The 23,671-nt window shown below is 36.4% G+C and overlaps 1 protein-coding gene across 1 annotated transcript in view; it reads left to right on the forward strand.

The window, feature by feature from the left end:
- N4BP2L2 (NEDD4 binding protein 2 like 2) overlaps positions 1–23,671 on the forward strand; it is a 41,810-nt gene that overhangs the window by 243 nt on the left and 17,896 nt on the right. The window contains exons 2-6 of the mRNA XM_030465635.1: positions 2,223–3,667; positions 10,943–11,067; positions 14,799–14,887; positions 15,202–15,278; positions 20,931–21,074. Of these exons, the coding sequence (XP_030321495.1) occupies positions 2,223–3,667; positions 10,943–11,067; positions 14,799–14,887; positions 15,202–15,278; positions 20,931–21,074 (1,880 nt within the window). The remainder of the gene's footprint in view (positions 1–2,222; positions 3,668–10,942; positions 11,068–14,798; positions 14,888–15,201; positions 15,279–20,930; positions 21,075–23,671) is intronic.

A 23,671-nucleotide genomic window follows, 5' to 3' on the forward strand; every position in this document is an offset into this window, starting at 1 on the left:
TTGGCGCGCAGGATTCGGCTTCTGATGTTGTGGTTCACAGGAGGCGGGCTGCGGGAAGCGTGTGTGGGGCGGGGAGAGGGGGTGCCTCAGCCGTGGGGGTGGGGAGGAAGGGAGTTAGCGGCTGACACACCCAACGGGAGCGGGGCCCGGCGGCTTTCGGCAGTCTGGCACCCGCACCTCCGGCACTGTGCTCGCAGCTGTGGCAGCGCCTGCTCCTGCGGCTCGGAGGTGTGACCTGGCTCTGTGTGAGGGACGCGGGCCTGCTTGCTTTGTCACCTCTGTACCCAGACAGAGGTAGTCACGCAGACAAAGACAGTCCTCCTCATCTGTAAGTTCTGCCACATACGTGTTTTTCTATTCGGCAATTTATTGTACAGATGGAGAGTAAGGCCTTGAGTTACTTGGTTGTGTCCTCTCAGTGTTAGGCAGGTTAGTTAAAACGGTAACTGAGCATTGCAAGCACCAGCCTTGTAAATCCCATGTGCCGGCTCATGTTCAACACAACCAGCTTCTAACAGAAATACGACAGACCTATGCCTGTCCCATTCAGGAGGCAAGACTACCACATAAATTGCATTTTCTCATACTTGCTTTGGCCCAAGCATGGAACTTTGATGTCCCAAAGGATAGCTAGAGAAAGTCTGGTAAGGTTTTAGCAAGGATATTCCTGTGTGGGGCAATTGCAGCATCGCTCTCCATCATTAGAGATCTTCTGCAGTGGGTGTTCACATGCTCTCTGTTTTCATTCCACATCAGAATATGGGTTCTACTTAAAAAACGTCCCACAAGACAGGTGAGGACATAGAAACTAAAAAACAGGTTCCCCCCCTCCCCGCCCCCCCAAATACTGTTTTTGGGTGGAGGTATTGTCCATATGTCAGAGAGATGATAGTACCTGCAATGCTCCATCACATCTAAGGAAGAGGGATCATTGCATGGCCATATTTCTCCCTCTCCTGACATTAGTTCTGTCTTCCAACTAGACAATTTAAATGGTAAAATCTTTGTTTAGTCATTTTGAGACAGAGGGTGGCAGAATTACCTTCCTTTGGATAGCAGGTGAGAAAGTGCCCAGAGTAACACCTTTTTTGTCAGTTTTGCAAACGTGCATGAGATGATAAATATTACTTGGAAAGCTTTCTTTAAAACTACCTACAGATCCTTCTTGTATAAGTAAATAAAAACACCTTTATTGCTTGCCCAGGTTGAAAAGCACGTGACATTTTATTAATATTTAATCCTAGAAACTTAAAATGACCACAGAAAGCAGTAGAATAGTAGGAAAAATTTCTCTCTTGTTTGGTGCTGCACTTGATGTTTCTTTGGGGGGGATTTGCTGAATAAACTATGTGGCACTTGGTTTATATCAGAATGACCATTTTTTTTATTGCGTTCTGTCCAGACTCAGGAATAAAAAGTAAAGTTCAAGTAATTCTAAATAGTTAAATGGATAATGGCATGACTGCTTTTAACTGTGGTCAGTGCTATCTTGCTTTGTTCTTAGTTGCTCTTGTCTCTCTGATTATTTCCAGAACCTGTTGGCTGATTCTTAGATTACTGTCTGTTTGGGGCACTGATTGCTTCTTTTGTCTTTATTTTTAGAAAACATGCAACCATGGTCCCTATTAAAGGTCTTAAGTTACTCCAAAACCAGAAACTTAATAACAGATTCCAGATTTTAAGTCTTATTTGACTAGTACCAAATTGTAAATGCCATCCAGCATCTGTTTGACTGGTGTTAAAAAACTGAGTTCAGTTTGTGTCACAGAAAAGAATTCTTGCAGCTTTTGTTGGTCATATCAGTAGTGATGTCAGGCACCAGTTTGTGCATTGGAGATTGGTTTGTGTTAATTCTTTGAGATTTATAACACTTGGCAGATTAACATAGGTCAGTAGAGAGTTGTGGTTGTTGATGATATAGTTAATGTTTTAAATATATTTTTAAAGCTTTATTTTTAAATTAAGATACATTATGAAATGTGATTGCTAGACCAGTACATCACTGATGTATTTCTTTGCAGAAGATGTGCAATAATGTGGCAGTTTGGTTCAAATAAGATTTCCAATAGGTGTGATGTCTGTTTTTCTGGTTGAATAGATTTTAGTGTGACTGTGGAGAAGGGTCTGCACTTGAATATCATAGGCCTGAAAAATTTATACTTCTTTATACTTTACTTGAAAAGTGTATATGCTGATCATGGTTTTTGTTTTTTTTTCCTAAGATGCTTCAAGCTGAAAGTAAAGAAAGGCTCTTGGAGTGTCAGGATGAAATCACGGTGGAACCATCTTCTAAAAAACTGAAATCTACAGACAGGGCTTGTGAGAAAGTCTCTGATTATGATAACCAGGATATTCAAGAGGAATTGGATGCTGAGAGAACATCAAATGATTTGATACCAGTGTATGCCTCAGATAACCAAGGGCAACATGAAGTGCAGAAGCAAGAGAAAATGCCTACTGGTGTCTTAGGAACACTGAGTGAAGTTTTCCCTGAAAATAATCTAGTGCTTAGTCAGCCAATTGATGCAGAAATTGTGCAGAATGTAAATCCTGCATTTTCATCAATAAATTATGCTAAAGTGGAAGACAATAAAGGCCATTCAATTACAAATAATGCTGGTGAAGATAGTAATAAAAATAGCAGTATATCATCATCAGTAACTAGAAATGCATCAGATGAGGAGTTTTTTACAAGCAAAGAATTTATTGGACCCATTTACAAACCTGCCAAAGGCAACAAACAGGACAAATCTGGGAGCAGCAATGAATGTGGAAGCAGTGGGGTTGATCAGGATGAATTGCATGAAAAGAAAGCTAAAAGAAAGGAGGCAAAGAAGTTGCATACTGTTTCTTCTGTGGTGCCAGAAATGGATGATGAACTAGACCAGTTTTATAAAGAAATTAACCAGCTGGAAAATGAAAGTTTAGATACTGCTTTTCAGGAAAAAGAAATAGAAACTTCTCAGGAACAATATTCTCTACCTAACTGTAGTCAAACCTCACCAGAGGACCATCAACATGTGTTGTTGGGCAGCCCACAACCATTTTATAAGAATGGACAGTGTTTCTCAGGGGAACAGAAAACTGAGAAAACAAGCAATGAGCAGCAGTTTCTTGTAGAAGCAAGTGGCTGGAAGACTGAAAATACCTTCAATGGACAAGTAGATTCCTCAGTGCCTGAATTCAGACCTGCTTGGCAGTCAGCAGAGTCTTTCATACTACCTCAGGGCCCTTTTCCTCCTAGAATCAACCATCAGTCACATTTCCTGGGACTCAATTCTCCACATCAAAAAACAAATGCTCTCCCTTCTCACAGTGCTGAGCTTTTGCACAAAAATTATAATGGTTACCATGGAAATAGTAATACTAACAACCATAGTCTATTGTTTGATCAAAGTGCCAACTATGAGGATATCCATACTACTCACATCTTCAGAAATGGAAATAATGACCAGAACAGACTCCAAAATAATGACCAGAATCGACTCCAACATAATGGTTTCTGTGAAGCCAGAGAAAAGTGTTGGAATGATCCAACAGCTGACAATATAGAAGGAATGCAGGGCTTTTCTTCCATGCAGTTACCTAAAGAAAGATTCAGTTGCCCACAGAAATGGCTCCTAATCTTAAGAGGTCTGCCTGGTTCAGGGAAATCAACACTTTCTCGGTAAGTGAAGACTTAAAGCTTGAGAACCTTATTCAAATAAAAAATTTTGAGAACTAAAAAAAAAACCCCAAAAGTATTAGTGTTTGGCAAACTTTGGTATGTGTAGAATAGGCTATTAAAATGCAGTAATTTTTACTTAGGATAAATGGCAGTAAATATTAAAAATATTTGCTTGAGTTTCTTTCCCCTTATTGATGAAAATTTAAATTGAAAATGTTCTGTACCATTGCATTGCATAATCTTTTCTTTCAAACTGTCAGATATAGTAGTATGTGGTGGTCTGCCTCTTTTTTCTTTATTCTCAAATACCTTCATTTAAAAAATTCTTCCATCAGATCTCTCAGCATTAGTTTGACTGAACCAGATGTACTTTTTTGTACTATGCAAAAATCTTCAGAGACCACTGGAAGAATTTTGGTGCTCTGAAAATAATTTTTCAGTGTTAATGCAACTGAACTTAAAATCACTTTCTTTTTTTCATACTGTTATCTGTCAAATTCTCTTTCTATCTGTGAAAAACACACAAGGGAAGTGTTATTTTCCCTTAAAAATACACTTTTTGAAGTCTGACAGAGTTAAAAGTAGGTATTTTCACTTTTTTTTTTTTTTTTTTTTTTTTGGCCTGGTTTAAAGAGCAGGTTAGTTGAGAGTGAAATTAAGTGTATTAAGTGAAAATAGGTTTCTCTTGCATGCCAAAAAAAGTTGTTATATCAGTGTTTATTGGTTGACCTTCATCCCGAAACTACCTCACTTCTGTGGTTGTCTTCTGTCTAAGTGTCTATTAAACAGATACAGTGATCACTCTCTTCCTTGTTTTATGTATAAGAAAGCAACCTTGTTGTTTGACTTTTTCTCTGATATTTATGATATGGTGATCTCCATATCATAGGAGAATACCAATTAGAAATATCTGTGTTACATACTCATATAATTTTAACTAAACTATTTTTTAGTTAGCATTTTTTTTTCACACCAGCATTTCTGAAGCTGCATGAGCCTATCTGGGTATTAATACAATAATTTCTTTAATACATAAAAGCAACATAGTAAATTTTTTAAAAGTAAACCTGTGGAAAAAATGCTGCCTGGTTTAGTGCAGGGATTACATAATATCTAATGTAAAGATACCCAATAGAATATTTTCCATGTTTTGTGGGATTAACTGACTTTGAGTCTGTCTTCAAGTAGTTTATTCATGTTATCTGAAAGATTCTAAATATCTTCAAGCTTTTATGAACAGATATTCTTGGTTTTATCATCTCTTGCTATTGAGAGCAGTTAGTGATTTCATTTAGCAGATGGGAAAGTGACCACTGGAGGATCAAAGTCAAGAATAGTCACTAAATTTGTCTGCAGACTTTGAATTGTGTGGGACTTTGTTTTCACTGTATTAAATTATATGCAGTTTAGGATGTTCAAGCAAGGTGCCTTGGTCTCAGGTACCTGATGGTGAATTGTTTGTGTATAAAATCAGATTTCTGCAGTGTAGACTAGGACAGCAAATAGAGTCTTTTGATGTCATGGGAGTATCCACAGGTATCTTTGCAGACTTGGCATGCTTAGCACATGCAGACAAACCTCTGCCACTTGTGCTGGGAAAAGCAGATAATTGAGATAATCTCTCCATCAACACTGGAAGGCAATGAGGTGAGTCTTGCAAGTCTGTTTGCCAAGTATGAAACAACAGTGGAGCAGTAGTGAGACAGAGGAATCTTGAGTTTCTATCTGCATTTTTTGCAAAGTTAAGGTTTGTAAGCACAGGCAAACTTCACCTGTATCTGTCCTGAAGTCTGTTCTGTCTCTTTAATCTTTTTTTTTTATCTTTTATCTTTACTGGTTGGAATCACAGGCAAGTTTTTTGGAAGAGGCTTTTGGAGATGAATTAGTCCATTGTTCTGCTTGGAGCAGGTCTGTCACAGAGCTGATCTGGATCAGCTGTGTCTTTGTCTAGCCTGGTCTTGGAAAAACCTAGAAGTACAGAGGTTCCACAGTCCTTCCAAATTTTTCTGGTGCAGTACTATCATCCTAGTAAAGAAGTTCTTCCTAATCTCCGAACTGGAGTTCCCAAACCATAATTTGTATGTGTTCTCCTGTGTTATTACCATGTGTTACTGATAGAATCTGGTTCATCAGTTTTGCAGCTTTCCTTCTGGTAAGGGGATAAGTTTATACACTGTAATAGACTGATATCAGATGGTCTTTTACCATCTTCATTGCCAGATTAAGGAAACCGAGCTGCTATTAATCTCTCCTTCTACATCATATGCCCTTAACTGTCTCAGTAGCCATCTGTTCAACCCTGTCATGGTTTTCAGCATATCTTTTGAGCTAGGAAGCCCCAAACTGGACACAGTATTTCAGAACTGACCACATAAGAGCCAGGTAGAATGGGCATGATACCTTCTATTGATCTACTGGCCACATTTTCTCTAGTAAAGCCCAGAATGTGGTTTGCTGCTCTTTTGATGAGAAGACACTATTCATTAATCTTCAACTGCATTTCCATTGTAATCCTCAGATCCTTTTCAGGAGGACTGCTCAACCAGTCACTTACTCTCCTGCACTGATGCTTAGGTTTCCTTTTCACCAGTAGAACTTTTTTTTTTCCTTGCTAAGCTTCATAACATTTTGCTTAACCTGTGTTCAGTTTTCTCAGTGTTCACTTGGATAGAATCCCTAATGTGCTACGAATCGCTACAGATCTGGTGTCATTTGCAAGTTCTCTGCTTCATATCCAGGTCAACAGTGAAGACTGGTCAACTGAAGATTGAAAAAAAGATGGTCCCACTATTGTCTCTTGCTGTACCCTGATTGATGTCAGAAGCCTTTATAATTTCAAAGTATGTCACATTCATCACTGTCCTCATCCACAAAAGCAGCTGTTTCATCAGAGTGCATTCCGGACAGCAGAGAATGATTTGTCTGGTACAAAACAAACATTGACTTATTACCTTAATTCACTTCACATTTAGAAAGAGATTCTGAGAGGATCCACTCTATTGTCTTTCCAGGAACTGAGGTTAGGTGAGGTTGAGCAGTCTTAGTTCCTTGGGTTCTTGTCTGTGCTTGCCTTAACTATAAAGATAACATTAGCGGTTTCCGGGTTGTTATGGTGTGTCTCTCATCCTGATTTATTTCCTGTGTTCACCTGACCTAGAAAATCTCACCCCCCTGAGGCTCATTTGAGTTCTTGTCTCTTCATCCAGCCTTTTCCAGTTTTGTTTTCCTATTCCTACCCAGCCACGATTTCTGGTATGTGCTTATTAGCTTCCCATCTGTTCCTAAATTCTAAGCTAATTTCTCAGTTCCTTCTCCTCCCCACCACTTTGCTCCAATATTCATCTTGTCCCTGCTTGATATGATCTCATTCCCAGCTTCATTGTATCCATTTCTTCCTTATTTTACTCTCTGCCTTGTTCCTGTTTTACCTGTAGCAAGATGCTTGTTACAGTGTACCACTTGTACCGAAAGTAGAAGTCCCATGTCCTTCCTATTTTAGGTCGGTTTTGTTCCTTCTCTTGTCATTCTTAAGGTGGTGTTGAGAGAAATGTGTTTTTCAGTGTTGGTACTGAATCACTTTCCTGACAGTGCAAGAATGCTTCATTCGGGAATGTGCTTCCTGCAGTGGCAATCTTAATTTTCTACTCTACTTTTTACAAAAATGAACACATTTAACTATTATTTTCTGTATACAGAACATTTTAAAGTCCTGCAGCTTAGGCAAATTTGTGAATTAATTTTGTAGAAAAAGCAAACACATGTACTTTGCCAGATTAATTTCTTCATTCCAAAGCTGCTCAGGGGAAAGTTTGGAGTAATGAAACATAAAAATGCTGTAGTGATTGACTGTTTAGTTCGAATTTTTCTAAAACAATTTGGCCAGATGATCTTTAGCCCAGTAACAAAAATCTGCTGCAATTATAAGAAGATGATGGTGTGATCCTATAATGGTGGGGAAAATTACAAGAAAACAGATTTGCATTTTTAAGGTATTTTGATACTGAACTTGGCAACAATTCCAAGCTGCTGTTCCTCTATAAATATGTGAACATAAATTTGAATGAAAAGGAGCTTAATGAGGTTGAAAGAACAAATATTGGTGTCATTTAAGTAGTACACTTTGAATTAAATCCATTGTCAGGAATTTGTCAAGGAAGTAGACTTTATCTGGGGCAGTTCTTTCCAGGAGCACGACCTCAGTAGAAGAGTTAAAGAATCAGTATTTATAGCTGGATGTAAAAATAGTTGTGTGTTGTTGTTTCTGGTTATGTATTTCTTTATACAGTGTTAGAAGCAATGCTTTTAAAGTAGCATTTACATAGCTTAGTAATATTAAAATTATGTTTATTTTCTGGTTTTTCCTTATATGTGATACGCTAGATATTCTAAATAGGTGAGTTACTAGATTCTGAGACATCTTCTGTATTATAAAGGCTGACCAGGGTGCAGGCTGGGGGACCATTTTAGTTTTGGAGAAAAATTAAGGCAAGATTTGTGTGTGTGCATGCACGGGCACTGGAAAAAGTATGTATTGATTTTCTGACTATTTAAAATGAGCATTTAGGTTTCCAGCTGAGTTTTGTATGTTTAGCTAATCTCTACTAGATCAGATACCAGGCCCAGAAAAAGTGGATAAGCTGCTTTAATTTTTGTAGTTGCTATAGTTGCACTGTTTTGCTGTGTTCAGAGGTGGGTGTTCAATTGCAGGGAAGGTTTGTGGGGAATAAACGGGATTACAGCATCTGAATAATACTGCTACTTGTTGCAGGCATGTGCACATATGGATGCTGACTGATCTGTAATTTGACTCCTTTATTTGAAATCTATTTATCTTTTTTTCTTTCTACATCTCTCAAAAGTGAAATATTCTCTCTTTGTGAGTTTAGGGAGTAGTGATGCTTTCTTTACATAAATGTGTTTTCTGTTGTTTCCTTGTTCATGATACTGGGATAAATTCTATTTCCAAGTACATGGTAAAGTATGTAAATTATTCCATATGCTGTTGACAAGTGTACTAGTGCTTTAAATTTGATGGGTTTAAATACTATCAATTCTGAAAAACCTAATTCTTAGGGGTTTAAAATGTTTTGCTTTGTGAATTTAATTCCACAATTCAGAAACAGGATACAATCATTGCCCCCAAAAATGCAGTTTCAGTTTATATTTGTATTAGTTTGTGGTAGTTTGTGTGCTGTGTGTAGGGCAAGGGTTCTGTTAGTCTGGCTTCCTTGGGCAACTTTGCCTTCCCAAATTCTGTAGTTTTAGGATTATTCTTGTAAACACAGTAAACTTACATTGAATCAGTTGTACCAATTTTGTAGGTTCATAAATAAATGTGGTGTATTCTGAACTTCAAGGAAAAATTACAAAATATTTTAAGAATTAACTTTGTTGATGGATTTGAAAGATTCCTGAACCCTTGTCATTGTGTTTCTTTACTGCTAGAGTTTAGGCTGTTCGGAAGATACAACAGAAGAATTTGAGTAAGTGAACTACTCTTCAGAACACTGAAAAAACAGAATCAATCCTACAAATAAAAATAAAAATTAATGCCCCGTTAGTCCCATTATTTTATATGTATATATACAGAATATATATATAAAAAATATACAGTTCATCAGTCCTTATATATTTCTACAGAAAACTGGTGCTCAGGCTCCTAGGAGCTGTAGGGATGGGTCTGTCTACTCAGCTAGTAGAATAATCCTGGTTATTATTTGCTACCTCTTTTAATGAGGCAGAAGGTCTTTATTCTTCAGGATGTATTTTTATGCATTCAGCATTCAAAAAATCAGTGTGGCAGATGGATCCAGTTTTCTCACATTATTAATTGGCAAATGTAGCACACTGTAAATAAGAGTATTGGACCATGTGTGAAGTCATGGTCATGTAACTTAATGAATACAAATTTCTCTTAAATACTTTATGCAAGAGAGGAACAGGTATGAAAAAATGCTGTGTGTGTTGTAGGATTTACTGGTGCCATTTAATCTTCTTAGAACAAAAATGGCCTTTGAAACCTTTTGTGTTTTCCTGAACCAATGCAATACCCATCCTATTAAAAGATAATAAGCTCTAACAAAAATAATTATTGGACAATGTCCGAAAAAAGTGGCTGTACTTCTGTTTTTTTGCATTTTATTTTCTAAAATAATACTCTGAAAAAGGGAGAAAGCAAGAAGAAGGAAACAGCTTACATGCAGCTTTTCTCATGATACTTGAGAATTGTATTAGTAATCAGAATCATCATGGTTGGAAAGGCCCTTCAAGATTATCAAGTCCAACCATCAGTCCTATACCACCTTAACCACTAAATTATCTCCCCAAGAACCACATCATCCTCTCCAGGCTGAACAGCCCCAGCTCCCTCAGCCTCTCCTCAGAAGACCTTGTTCTCCAGACCCCTAAATCAGCCTTGCTGCCCTTCTCTGCACCCTCTCAGCACCTGATGAGGTGTGGCCTCAACAAGGCTGAGTACACAGATAAAATCACTTCCCTGGTCCTGCTGGTCATGCTGTCCCTGATACAGGCTAGGATGCTGTTGGCCACCAGTAATCTGAATTTTGTTTTTCATATCTCTATTTTAAAAGCAAAAATAACCAACAGCATAGTTGTGGGACAGTAAATGTGTAGGAATGTAAGTTAATATGTAATACAGTGTCCTGGTCTTTAGATTGTGATGCATTTCAGGTCTGTTGTCAGTGACAGGTGGCAAAGCGTAGCAAATAAATTTCCTTTTGCTCTTCCTGTTCAACCCATGTGTGTGCAAGCAGCATGGACAAAGGTCAGAATAGAGGGCATGGTGAGAGCTTGAGGTGCCATGAAAGGCTTTAAACATCCATTTAATTTCTCAGCTGTATCCAGATTACTCATGATTAGACTGGTTTTTAGAAAAAGTTATAAATAAAAATCAGTAAGGAAAATGTTAGTAAGTACATTAAATTATGATAAGATAATTGGAACTTACAGCAATTTAACCATAAATTAGATGGGTGCAAACATCTCTTGGGGTGGAAGAAACAAGAAATACAGAAATAGTGGAAAGGGGGGAAATTATGTTGCTTTAATTTGAATTCAATTTATTGGTAATATGTATAGTATGTATATATGTATACATATGTATACATAAATCTGCTTCATAAATCTGAAGTTTGCAAAAGGTTAGGTATTTCAGAAATAGGGCACAGTTAATTTTTTTTTTTTTGCTTTTTTTTGTGTGTGTGTCTTTTTTTATCTGAAAAATAAAATATTATTGCATTTTCCTTTGTTTGACAGTACTCTGCTTGGTCAAAGTTGTGATGGCATTGTACTCAGCACTGATGATTATTTTCGTCAGCAAGATGGATATACATACAATGCTGCTCACCTTGGTGATGCCCATGACTGGAACCAGAAGAGAGGTTTGAATGCATAAGAGGAATCCTATTAAATTATGCTTATATTTAGAAAACAGAAGTATAGCATAATGTAATAGTCTTAATGGAAAAGAACTGTGCATATATATATATTAGTTTAGAGTATGTAGAAGTAGTTGTTAAGCATTTTCTTCATATTTTAATGAATGTGAATATACATTAAAGTTTAAACTTACAGAAGGTGATGAGTTAAAATCGGAATTTTTCTCTTCTTTATGCTGTGACCTACTGATTTATTACGTTTGTGACTAGTATCTTGATGGCAGAATTGAACCTTTTCAATGCTGGCAACAGCAGAGTGTCCTATTTTTTCCTGTCTCTCTCCGGATCTGAATTTTTCTGAGGAATATTTTAGTTCACTCAGATAGATTAATAGCTTTAATAAGTCATCTGTCTTAATACGTAGAAAGTACTTGCTCTTTCTGTAGCAGTTTCCTAAGAATCTCATAATTTGTTTGTTCTGCTCAAAGGAGTGGACAGTCTGACAAACTCCAGTGCCTGTGCATGCAGATTACTCTCTGTTGAAGCTTCTGTCCTTTCAGGAGCACTCCCACTTAGCACTGTAAGACAAAAAGGGCCAAAGAAAAAAAAAAAATAATCTTCCCTCTCCCTCCCCTCCTCAACCTATTGCAAAATTTATGATGCATCTGGAAACACTTCCGTATGAAGAATGAAATAAATTTTTTAGAGCATTCTGTAGAAAATCAAAAGATCATTTTTGATGTTGGGAGTGCAGCAATAATGAATACTTGGAATGAATTCTCAGTCGGAGCTATGGAGCAGAAAAGTTGATCAAGTAGTAGTTTATGTATGAGGGGACTCAACACTTTACAGTAAGACCACCAAACAGTTCTCACTTGATAATGGCATCTGACTGTTTCTGACTAGACCTTAAAATCTCTCTAGTTCTGTATCACTTAGCTACACAGTGTTTTTAATATCCAAAGGAGTGTAATTTAATTATTTAGAGATAATGATAGGAAGAACAAGAACAGCTGTGCTATGTTGTAACAGAACACCCCACTGCAAAACATTTGCCAGAATAGCTTTGGGTTGAAGTTTTGCTTAATTCTTACCTTCTGCTTTGACTAGGTAGAGCTCTCTGCCTTTAAATACCTTCAGAGCTCTTGGTTTCGTCTCTGTGTGAAACCTTGAAATACATTAAATTAGAACTTCAGGGGAGTGGTAGTTCTGGCAGTTGAGTCTTATCTGATTAGTAGGTCTAGGTTAAAGTTTCATTTAGATTGCATATGTTATTAATGTATTGGCTAATATTGACTTGACAAAATGTTTAGCTAGAGCTTTATAATCTTCATGTCAGAATTATAAAGGTGAAAATTTAGTTTCTTCACAAATAGGAAAATTATCCTGTTAAAATTATGCTCTCCCCATTTTTGAGGAATAAGTAAAGTAAGTAGTAATTATGAGAAAAAATAGTTATATGCATTAGAGAGGAAAAAATTATTTAGATGAACAGAATTTCAAACTCTGATAGTGAATTACATACACTTGAGATGGAATGACATCCACATTTAATGTGCAGGTTGCATGGTCAAGGGCACAAATAGTTAGAAATAGTAAAATTATTTTGCCAGTGTGACTTTAATTGTGTAGTGAGTGACACTTGTATAGGATTTTAGGCCCTTGAAGTTCACTTTTGTGGCTTTGTTAAGAGACTTTTACTTTAGTTCATCCTGCCACCTCTACTGGAACTTTGGCTGCGAGGTCAACTTGAGAATTTATCTGCTTTTTAAAGTCCATTCTTGATTGGTTGGTTTTGGACAGTAACTAATGTAATTAATTGGTAACATTTTACTTTTCAACAAAACTTTTTTTAGGTTACTGCATCAATAAGTTTAGCACTTATATCCATAGTTAAAACAAAATCGTAGAATATGTAAATGAATTGTAGCTATAATATAATCTTTCTTCATTTTGTAACTCTCTTGTAAATTAATGATGGTCCCATTATCTTCATTACGAAAATGACTGTTCTTTTGCCACCTCTGTCAGTCTTTTCTGAAATGCATAATTCCAGATTTTTCCTTTTTTCTCTCTGTCTACTAGTCATCTTTTTAAAATTTGGGTTTCAGAAAGATCATTTATGTCAGGTTAATGAAACCAGGGCAATATAATTCTTCTGGTTTTAATAGCTTTCTCCATTAATTCTTAGTGCTCTGTTGGAACATGTTTTATCTTTGCTTTTTTCCTCCCTTCCATCTACAAAGTTACTTCCCAGCCTGTTCATTTAATTTCTTTCCATTGAATGGATTGATTTCCGTCAAGATAAATGCCTGGTTCTTTACAATAGGTTTTTTTCCTTTAGATCCCTGCTTCATTCAGCATACAGATTGATTTATTCAGTGTTCACTAAGTGAGCAGGTATTCAACAGATTTATTTTTTAAATCCTTGCACTTGTAGTGGATCTTGCTTTTCATTTAATGCATACTATTTTAACTTTGTTTAGTAAAAAATTGTTCCTTTGACTGGAAACCTTTTTTGTATGAGAGTGAACTTAGGCCTCAAGTATTTAGCTCTTTCATATAGTTCATCATCTTAACTTCCCTGTGAGTACAAGAGATGCCATCTAGAGGGTCCTTAACAGGCTTGAGTGGTGGACAAGCACAGACTGCACAATGTTCCCCAAGGTGAAGTCCTGCATGCGAGTCAGGGCAATCCAAAGCACAAATACAGGCTGCAAAGAGAAAAGATGGATAACAGCCCTGAGGAGAAGGACTTAGGAACTTATCTCAAGATAAAAATTAGGTTTAGGCACAATTTAGATGCTTATTTGATGTATCAAAACTAAAGAAGCCTCTGGCTTATAAAGAGGCACTACTTTAGGGCTAAGGGTAAACTTAGAATGTTTTCTTTGCTGTGGAACTGATGTGGTTGCCAAGAGATTTGCATGTTTTGTCCCCTAAACTCCTCCAGCCAATCTCAGTTCTGTGCTGTAATCTCTGGGATGCTTCTGCTGGATAAGAAGCAGTGTGTTCTTGCTGATCCAAAGTTAAAAGCATGCTGCTGCATAGGTGTCATACCAGACAAACTGCATCATGGCTGTGCTCTGTCTGTCTTTCCATCAATGAAGATGCTAATTTGGATGTGCCTTCCTACCAGTCGATGTTTTGTAGGACTCAGAAGCATCTTATTATTCCTGAAGCTTCTGCCCTCTTTTGGATTTTAGTAGAAATTTGCCAGTGAGTTCTAACATGATTCATGCAGAGACAGCGTGGTTGTAATTTTGTGTTAATGGATCTCAAATATTTTAGCTATGTGATGTGTTCTGTGAAGATCTCATGTTTCTCAGCGTTCTGTTGGAGAACTGCAATAACAAACTACAGGTCTCAGTTGTGAATGCACTATGTGTTATCCAGTAGGGCTGGTAAAGCTGGAACCAGGATATGGTTTCAAATTGGTATTTCTATTTTCTGCAGGCCACAGACTTGGAACAGTTCTTTTGTATTTTCTACACTTCCCATTTACCCCTTTGCATTAATTTACCACCACCTATTTTTTATGCCTATAGTTTTTCTTACCTTTTTGCTTCCTACTTCTTTCCATTCTTGTCTTTCAGTGCTATTTCTTATCTTAGAGTAGTGTTTCAGTCAGAGTATTTGTGCAAAAATCATGGACAGTTTATTTACATTTATAATTTTATTTGAGTTGAGTTTTATTTTAGTTGTTTGTTAATTTGTATTATTTTTCATTGCAGCAAAACAAGCAATGGAGCAGGGAAAATCTCCAGTGATAATAGACAACACTAACACTCAAGCCTGGGAAATGAAGCCATATGTGCAAGTGGTAGGTTTTGGTTGGTTTTTCAAACATAGCTTCACATGTGATAAGTTGGTCTGTTTGTCCACTTTCCTTACTCAAGTTTCTAAAGAGGTATGATCAGTAATTGGTATGCAATAGCCCAGACCAATATAAGGATTAACTTGACCTAATCTGCTTAAGCCTGAAATGAAAGATAAAGCAGGTTTGGAGTAAGTGAAATTCAGCATGCTACCACTGCAGAGTTAACTGCATCTGTTTATTATATTGATCTATAAACTTTTTGTGACAGTTTTTTTTGTAACAATGATACATCACACATTTTTCTTTGCTTGCTGCAGGCTCTAGAAAAGGGGTACAGAGTGGAGTTCTATGAGCCAGATACTTGGTGGAAGTTTGATCCTGAAGAATTAGAAAAGTAAGGTTTATATTACAGAAATATTTGTATTTATTTAGAGAGCTATACAGATAAATATGCGTACATAAATATGTATATGTCATATATTTTATTCAGTATTTTATTCTCTAGATAATTAACTACTAGTATAAAACTTATTTTGCTTAACTAGGCATTTTGAGATGCATCTTTGCATTGAAGTGTATGGATAGACAAACAGACAAATAAATAGAGGTCATGTCTTGTTGGCCAAAAAAGTCAATCTTAAAATCTTGTTGGGCATGAGTAGAAAAATTACTGACCCCTGTAAGAACACTATAATGAGTAATTATTCTGAGAAATTTGCTCCTACAAAAGTATGATGGCAAAGAAGTGGGTAGAAGGCAAAAATAAAACTATGCATTTTGCAAGGAGTGCATCAATAAGTGCTTTGTTTTGTTTTTTCTGTAGATGTCTCAGTGTCAAAAAACAACAGTCCTTTACTAATTGGTAAAGTTTAAAAAGAAAGCTCATCTTTTAGATTATTCTGTTGCAAGATTTTGTGAAATTGTTCTCGGTCTTCAGAGGATCTGACTTAAAATACTGTTGGGACTTATGTCATTGGGCTTCTTGCTTATGAGAATACTTGGCAAGCTGCTTGTTATTACTTGTTAATGTCTGTTTTGTATCAGGTGTATCTGCTTTGGGAATCTATAAAGTATTAAACTAACTTAGGATGTTGGATTGTTTGAAATGTAGTATTTTAATGGGTGATCACGAACAGTTCTCTTAATGATTGTAACTTGCTACACTTCCAACTGACCTGGTTTATAGTTGTTTTAGTCTTGTAAAGTATCCTCTACACTGCACAAAGTATTCGTGTATAGTACTTACTTTCCCAACTTGGACTTTATTTTTGGAAGTCTTTTAAAGTTTTCACATTTTGCTCCTAAGCTACCACTAGGGTTTTTAGAGATGGAGTCCTTTCTCTGTAGAATGAATTCTAGTAAGTTGTTCTAGTTTTAAGTGCAGCACAGATGAGTTAGGAAGCTGTGTTAGAGACATTTTGTTGATGTTTGGTGTGATATTTCCATTAATGAGACAGACTCAGTTTCCAGCAAGATTGTTGTTCTAATGTGGAATTTACAGGTAATAGGATAAACAAACATGTAATGTTTTGCCTTTTAACTTTATTGTCCAATCATTAATTGTTGAAGTAAAGTTTCTCTTTCCCAAAGCCAAAGGAAAACCCTTGAACTGTGAAGTGCTGCTACCAGCAGTTGTCTGGAATTATGTATTCTAATTACCTCCAAAACAGGATCTCTTAAGACTCTTTGTTTCTGCTAGTTGGAATAAAAAATAAATTAGCTCCTACTTTAATTAGCAAAATATTTTTCTTGTATTTTGGGTAGTTACTCCTAATTTGTTTTAGCAGTGCTGTCTAGATTATTACTAATTTTTGTCAATTTATGTATAATATTCTGATGTTCTAGAAGTCAGGTGCATTTCTGTATAATATTTTTACAGAGTTGTTTCTGCCGCTGCATAGTGTTTGAGAAAAGTATGAAAAGACTCTCTAGGTCAACACTGGGCTAGTTCTTGATGGAAAGAACATTGACAGATCTTTTAGTGTGGAATGCATGTCAGTGTCGTTGTCTCCCAGTGTGTCTGTGGGGTAGAAATTATATTTAGAGTCATTAAAGACTGATTTTTGCTTTTAGTTTAGTTTTGTGCACATAACTTCTGTGAAAACATCTTGACCTCATGGGCCTCAGGTAATGGTCAAGACCTGTTGCACAGCATTTAGACCTTTATATACAGGATTTTCTACTTAGATTCTATTTTTATAAAAACTTTAAAACTGCAGGTGAGAGAAAAAATGAGTGGCAAAATCACTGTCAGAAGATAAATTGGTTTTTTGATGCTTTTAATCAAAGTTGGAAGAAAAAAATTACCTCCTGTCATATTTGTGGTTTATGAGTAGCTGCACAGTTGGGAACTAGAACTTCTTAGAAAAGTATACATTTTATTCAAGATCTGGGGAATAACTGATATCCTGTGCTTAATCTGTATTTTGGGACAGGTGTTTTGATTTTAAAAAAGTTATCTTCAGTGTAACTTCACACAAGTGAAATGCAAACATGTTTAACATAATCCTTTTTCCTTCAGTATGATCATAGAACCAAAATTTGGTATTCAATTCATTAAACTCATGCTGATTCTTTCAAGTAATAATGGCCTGAGCATTATTACTTTACCAGTTTATTGGTATGTGAGATTCTTCTAGTGTAGAAGCATTTGATAGTGACAGAGTTTTGCTTTTATTGATTCTGTGTTTGTCCAGGCAAAAGCAGGTTCCAAAGCATAACTAGGAGCTTTGCTGGTATGTCTGTATTGATTAAGGACAGATGGCTTTTTTATCAACATAGCCAAGCTGCCAAAGGATGAGTGGGGACATGCCTGAAGGAGAAATTAATTTCTATGCTTGATGCAATTTTGCTGTTGGTGATTTTATTTTCCTGCCTTGTTCTTTTAGGAAAAGTACTTGCTTATTTATGAAGTGAAAATATACAAGTCCATAGTGGATTAGTGTGCACTCCTTAGTGCCCAGGGCATTTGAGCTGTAATAATTTTCTAGGAGTACTAAGATGAAAAATACTGATTAATTGCTTCCACTGTTTGGTATAAAAGGACCTAGACTTCTTCCTTTCAGATTTTTTTTTCTGTTATGAGAGTCAAATGCTTTATAGAATCCCCATATTTCTAGGGGATTGGCTTTTTCTCTAACACTAATCTTGTTTGTATCCATGAACTAATTCATAGAAACATAGCATCATAGAATCATAGACTGTCAGGATGGATGGGACTTAAAGAATCATCTTGTCCAACCCTTCTGATATTATTGTTTATATTTGATGTCTCAGCACCTCATCAAGCTGAGGCTTAAAACTTTCCCAAGTTGGGGAATCCACCGCTTCCCTTGGGAGACTGTCCTTATAGCAAAAAATTTTCCTCTTACATCCAATCAGAACCTCCCGAAGAGCAGCTTGTGCCCATTGCCCCTTGTCTTGCCCATGTGACTCCTTGTAAATAGGGAGTCTCCATCTTCTTTGTAGCCACCCTATAAATACTGGAACATCGTAATCAGGTCTCCCCTAAGTCTTCTCTTCTCAAGACTGAACAGACCCAGTTTTCTCAGCCTCTCCTCATATGGCAGGTGCTCTTGGTCCTCTAACCATCCCCGTGGCTCTTCTCTGGACACTCTCCAGCCTGTCTGCATCCTTTTTGTACAGCGGGAACCAAAACTGAATTCAGGACTCCAGGTGATGCAGTCTGACAAGCACTGAGTAGAGCAGGATAGTGGCTTCTTTGTCTCTGCCCTTGTTGATGCAACCCAGTATCCTGCTGGCTTCTTAGAAATTCAAAACTGTTAAGACTTGTTAATTATAAGTTCAATGTGCTTCTGCTCCTGGACTTCTTTAACACAATGTAGAAATTAGTAGCTTTCAAACAGGGAGCCACTTGTGATTATCACTCCAACTTTGGGAACTGTCTCAGGAAAGAGTGTCTGTGAGAGCAATACTCATGCCTTTTCTTCCCAGAAACAAAGCTGATAAAATAAACATTTAGGAGCTAGCATAATTCTGAACACTTCTGAGATCACTAATTCTTCCCTTCTGAATTTGAAATTTGTGTGCTGCCTGCAATATGCTTTGAACCCTCATAAACTAAGAGCTACTAAGATGATTAAGGGAGTGGAACATCTCCCTTATGAGGAAAGGCTGAGGGAGCTGGGTCTCTTTAGTTTGGAGAAAAGGAGACTGAGGGGTGACCTCATCAATGTTTTCAAATATGTAAGGGGTGAGTGTCAGGGAGATGGAGTTAGGCTTTTCTCAGAGGTGACCAGTGATAGGACAAGGGGTAATGGGTGTAAATTGGAGCATAGGAGGTTCAAGTTGAATATTCGAAAAAATTTTTTTCCTGTAAGGGTGACAGAGCCCTGGAACAGGCTGCCCAGGGAGGTTGTGGAGTCTCCTTCACTGGAGACATTCAAAACCCGCCTGGACACGTTCCTATGCGAGGTACTCTAGGTGGCCCTGCTCTGGCAGGGGGGGTTGGACTAGATGATCTTTCGAGGTCCCTTCCAACCCCAAGGATTCTATGATTCTATGAAACTTAACACATACTTCTTAGTTATATGCACAAACTCCTGAGATAGAGAAGGAAATCAGTCTTTCAAAGAATTTCTGTGTAAAGTATCCTCTTTCCCATCTGTTCCTAGTATTGAGTTCTTCTCTGTAGAACTGGGCAAGTTGGTAAGGAAGCCCATGCCACCACTGTCCCTGTCAGAAAATACAAAGATCATAACATCATAGAATTGTTTTGGTTGGGAAAGACCTTTGATATAATCAAGTCCAACTGTTAAGCTAGCACATTGCCAAGGCCACCATTATACCATGTCCCTAAGTATATCAAATCTATACATCTTTTAAATACCTCCATGCATGTCTTCTGTTATTGGCGTGCCCTGGAAATAGTTGAGCTTGGACTGAATTCCTTCATGGTAAGAATATATTGAGTTATGATAAATGTTTGACTACACTACTGAAACATTTTGTTTGTGTTATATCTTTCCAGTTCTGTTACAGTGCTGTCAGTTCTCTGACATTGTTTGTTCATGAGCCTCTTAGTTTTCTTTTTGTCAGAGAATAAATGGATTAACTCGGATTTTAAGATTCTATTCAATAGATAAAAAGGAGATAGATGCATTCTAATGTGAAGTGTAATGTGTCAGGTTCTTCATAGGCCAAGTTCTCACTGAAAAAGGAGCTGTTCACTAAACAGTGCAAGAATAGAACAGCACTTCTGGCCTCTCTTCCCTTACATGTGTTTAGGTACATTTCTAAATGCACAGCAAGTATCAGGGATGGGGATGTTATTAATGTTCAAAACTGAAGTTACTCCTTATATAATATAGAGATTTAATAATGAGTAAAAATTTGGTCACTAAATCTTGAAACCATGTAGTCTGTTGTTTTGGGGTTTTTTTCCATAGAATGGGTAAGGTTGGAAGGGACCTTAAAGCTCATTTAGTTCCAACCCCCCTGCATAGGCAGGAACACCTCCCACCAGACCAGGTTGCCCAAGGCCCCATCCAACCTGGCCTTGAACACTTCCAGGGAGGGGACAGCCACAACTTCCTTGGGCAACCTGTGCAAGCATCTCACCACCCTCACAAGAAAGAATTTCTTCCTAATGTCTAACCTAAATCTCCCCTCTTCAAGTTTTAAACTATTTCCCCTTGTCCTCTCACTACACACCCACGTAAAAAGTAAGTAGTAGTCTATAATATTATTCATCTCTATTCCTTAGCTAATATGCCATGTAAAATCTATGAATAAATAGAAAGCAGAGTCCTTCTAGGTTTATTCAGCTGCACAACCCTGGTAAATAACATTACATTTCTGTACAAGAGGAATGACTGTATTGTTTTCTGTTCTTTAATGTATGCAGTGGTGAATTGTTCAACCTTAACACAAGTTGAATACTGAGAGAATGAGGATACAGTGTAATATAAATGAAATTTCAAATACGAAAAGCAAGAAGAAAAATTGTGAAATGAGAGGGGGTTTCTTTTTCTTAAAGGCTGTAAACATACAAACATACCAGACTATTTATTTTTTATTTTTGTAGGAGGAATAAACATGGGGTCACTCGTGAGAAGATTGCTCAGATGTTGGAACGATACGAGTATCAAATATCCATACCTATTGTCATGAATTCAGTGGTACCTCCCCACAAAAACAATCAAAGGCCACCTCTGCAGCGAAGACATAGGTGGGGAGGCAGTACAGACTCTTTGGATTCTTTCAGTATTTCCACTAACCAATAACACAGTTAGAGTCAGTTAATATCAGTCTGTTGCTTGCTCTTCTAAAACACATCATCACCTCCAATAAAGTAGTAAATCTGTGTTTTAAATAGGCCTGTTTCAAGACCATTCTCTTCTGGAGGTTGTTCCTTTAATGGACTTGTATGTAAATAAAATTGTACATAATATGTTTTTTTTTTAACTATATTTATTACAGTTGTAATAACTTTGATTTAAGTAAAATATTTAATATAATATGACATATAGCAGAGTCTTCCTTAAACCTAAGACGATGATGTTGTCATATGTCCGGTAGCTGTTGAGCAGTTTTTATTAAAGATGTTATATTAGATGTCTTTTAAAAGAGAATTAAAGCCCTAGAAGAGGTTATTTATGTAATAACCAATTTCAATGATTGTTATTTAGTCTCCTTATCTTTTAGGAGATGTTGGGTTTTTTTTAACAATCAGCTCCTGGGTTGTCCTTTTGGTCTATTTGGCATATATTGCCAGTTGGCAAAATTCTGTCATGTGTTTTCTGGTCTTAATTGTAGCGTTTAGTCCTTATTTGGGTTTTTTTGTCTCAGCAGCTCATCTGACAGCTGAAACAACATTCTGCCAGTTCAGTATTCACCAGCCTTAAACAGTGTTGTCTGAATTACTTATATATTTGTTCTCACTGATAGTGTATAAACTGTGATGGTGGCTGTACACCACCAACTTCTTTGTGCTGACTACAAAATCCTAAATTTTATCACTAAAAATTAAAACTTTCACATCTATGTCTTTCTAAGTCAATTTCTTCTATTTATGATACAAATGAATTATTAAAGCATTTGTCTGTCAAATCCCAGTCTGCAGTTGGGATGCATCCATTCAGTATAAATACTGGATATAATTCTGTAAAACCATGTTGTGTTTCCAGCTTTGGCACAGACAGGGTAATCTATTTACAAAAGAATGAGCCAGCATGGAGATGGACTAATTTACTGCACATTTTCTCTTAAGAAATAGTAAGTTAGATTTCTCTTTGCTTTCTTCCTAACAGCTTGCTGTATGAATAAAATATATTTGTATTCAGTGTTGCTTTAGTAGTTCAGTGGAACAGTTTATATTATTTTGAAGCTTTCAGGATTTCATACAGATCAGTATTTTTACTAAACTGCTAGCTGAAGTAACTTATCTCAAGGTGTAGCTACGTTTGATTTCCTTATGCATTGAATGAGTGAATCTTTAATAGGAAGTTTTGCAAAGAACATGAGTACATGGCTAAAAGAATTTTCATGGTTTTCTATGACTAACTTGGTGTAATAGCCATCAGAATATTGAAAATTCCAAAGTCAGTATATTTTTATAGACAACCTTTAATTTTTTTTCTAAAAATTGCTTCATCTTTAAAGTCTGAATACCATGAAAATCTAGGTACATAGTGAAGTATCTTTCTGTGTTTTCTGCACCTGTTGTGCATATCTAAATTTGTACAATTTAATGTATAGCTCCAATAACATTTTCATAAGATATACTTAGAAAAGTTGAACTGAACAGTTTTGCATTTCAGTGATTGTTTTAATTATTTGAAAAAAAAAATAAAATCTTTCAGTAGTGCATGGATTGTTAATATATTGAGCTATGTGTATACATAAAAAAAGCTCTCCAGCTATATTGTCTTCCCTCATTGTCTCACTCATACCAACTATGTTACTGTATTTTACTTATCATGGTTATCTTTTTCCATGTCTCAAAAGAATCTTAGAAACCATTGTGATAGTCAGTAATACTTAAATTATCCCAAAATTTTTATATTTAAAGAGGAAAGCAAATGTCAAGTAAAAGGAAGATGAAAAGGCTTTAGAAAAACTAATTTTATTTCCTCTCTATTACTTTAAGCCATAATAAAGTGATTTAATTCATTATTTAATTCATTATCATATAATTATTTATATAATATCCACACAGTGTGCTAAGATATGACAAAAGCAAAGTGATTATTGAAAATTGACATTATATCTTGTGGTACCTTCTATCTTCACTTTTTAAAGCAAATAGATTTTTTTGGCAATATTTAATTGATATTTAAGTTCTTTTTAACTGAAATTTGTATTTAAATAGATGTGAATTCATACTGTCTTGAAATAACATGTTGTGTGTTATCTTTTTAATAAATTACTGGTGGATGGTGAGTATTTTTGATATGCAAAGCCCGTTGATAGATAATAGGCTTACAGTTTGCAGAGTACACTTAACAAGAAAGGAATGCTTTGCAGCTTGGTGCTGTATCAGTCATTTATGGTAAGCTGCTCAATCTATAAACCCATATTCCAAGGTAAGTACACAGGAGGTGAAAACACTGGGATTATTTGTGTAATACTGAAATACCTTTTTGTTTCATGATCTGTTGATACTTCATGAGAATGTGACAGTCATGGTTATGCATACATCTCAGAAGCTGCTTTTGCTACAATATTTATATGTAAAAATAATAAAAACATTTTGTGAAATACATGTTGCAGGTATTGAACTTCTCCTACTGCCTCCCTCCCAAATGAGGAAAATTACTTATTTTG

Source organism: Calypte anna, chromosome 1 (genome assembly GCF_003957555.1).
Source record: "Calypte anna isolate BGI_N300 chromosome 1, bCalAnn1_v1.p, whole genome shotgun sequence".
In the NCBI taxonomy this organism is placed as follows: Eukaryota; Metazoa; Chordata; class Aves; order Apodiformes; family Trochilidae; genus Calypte; species Calypte anna.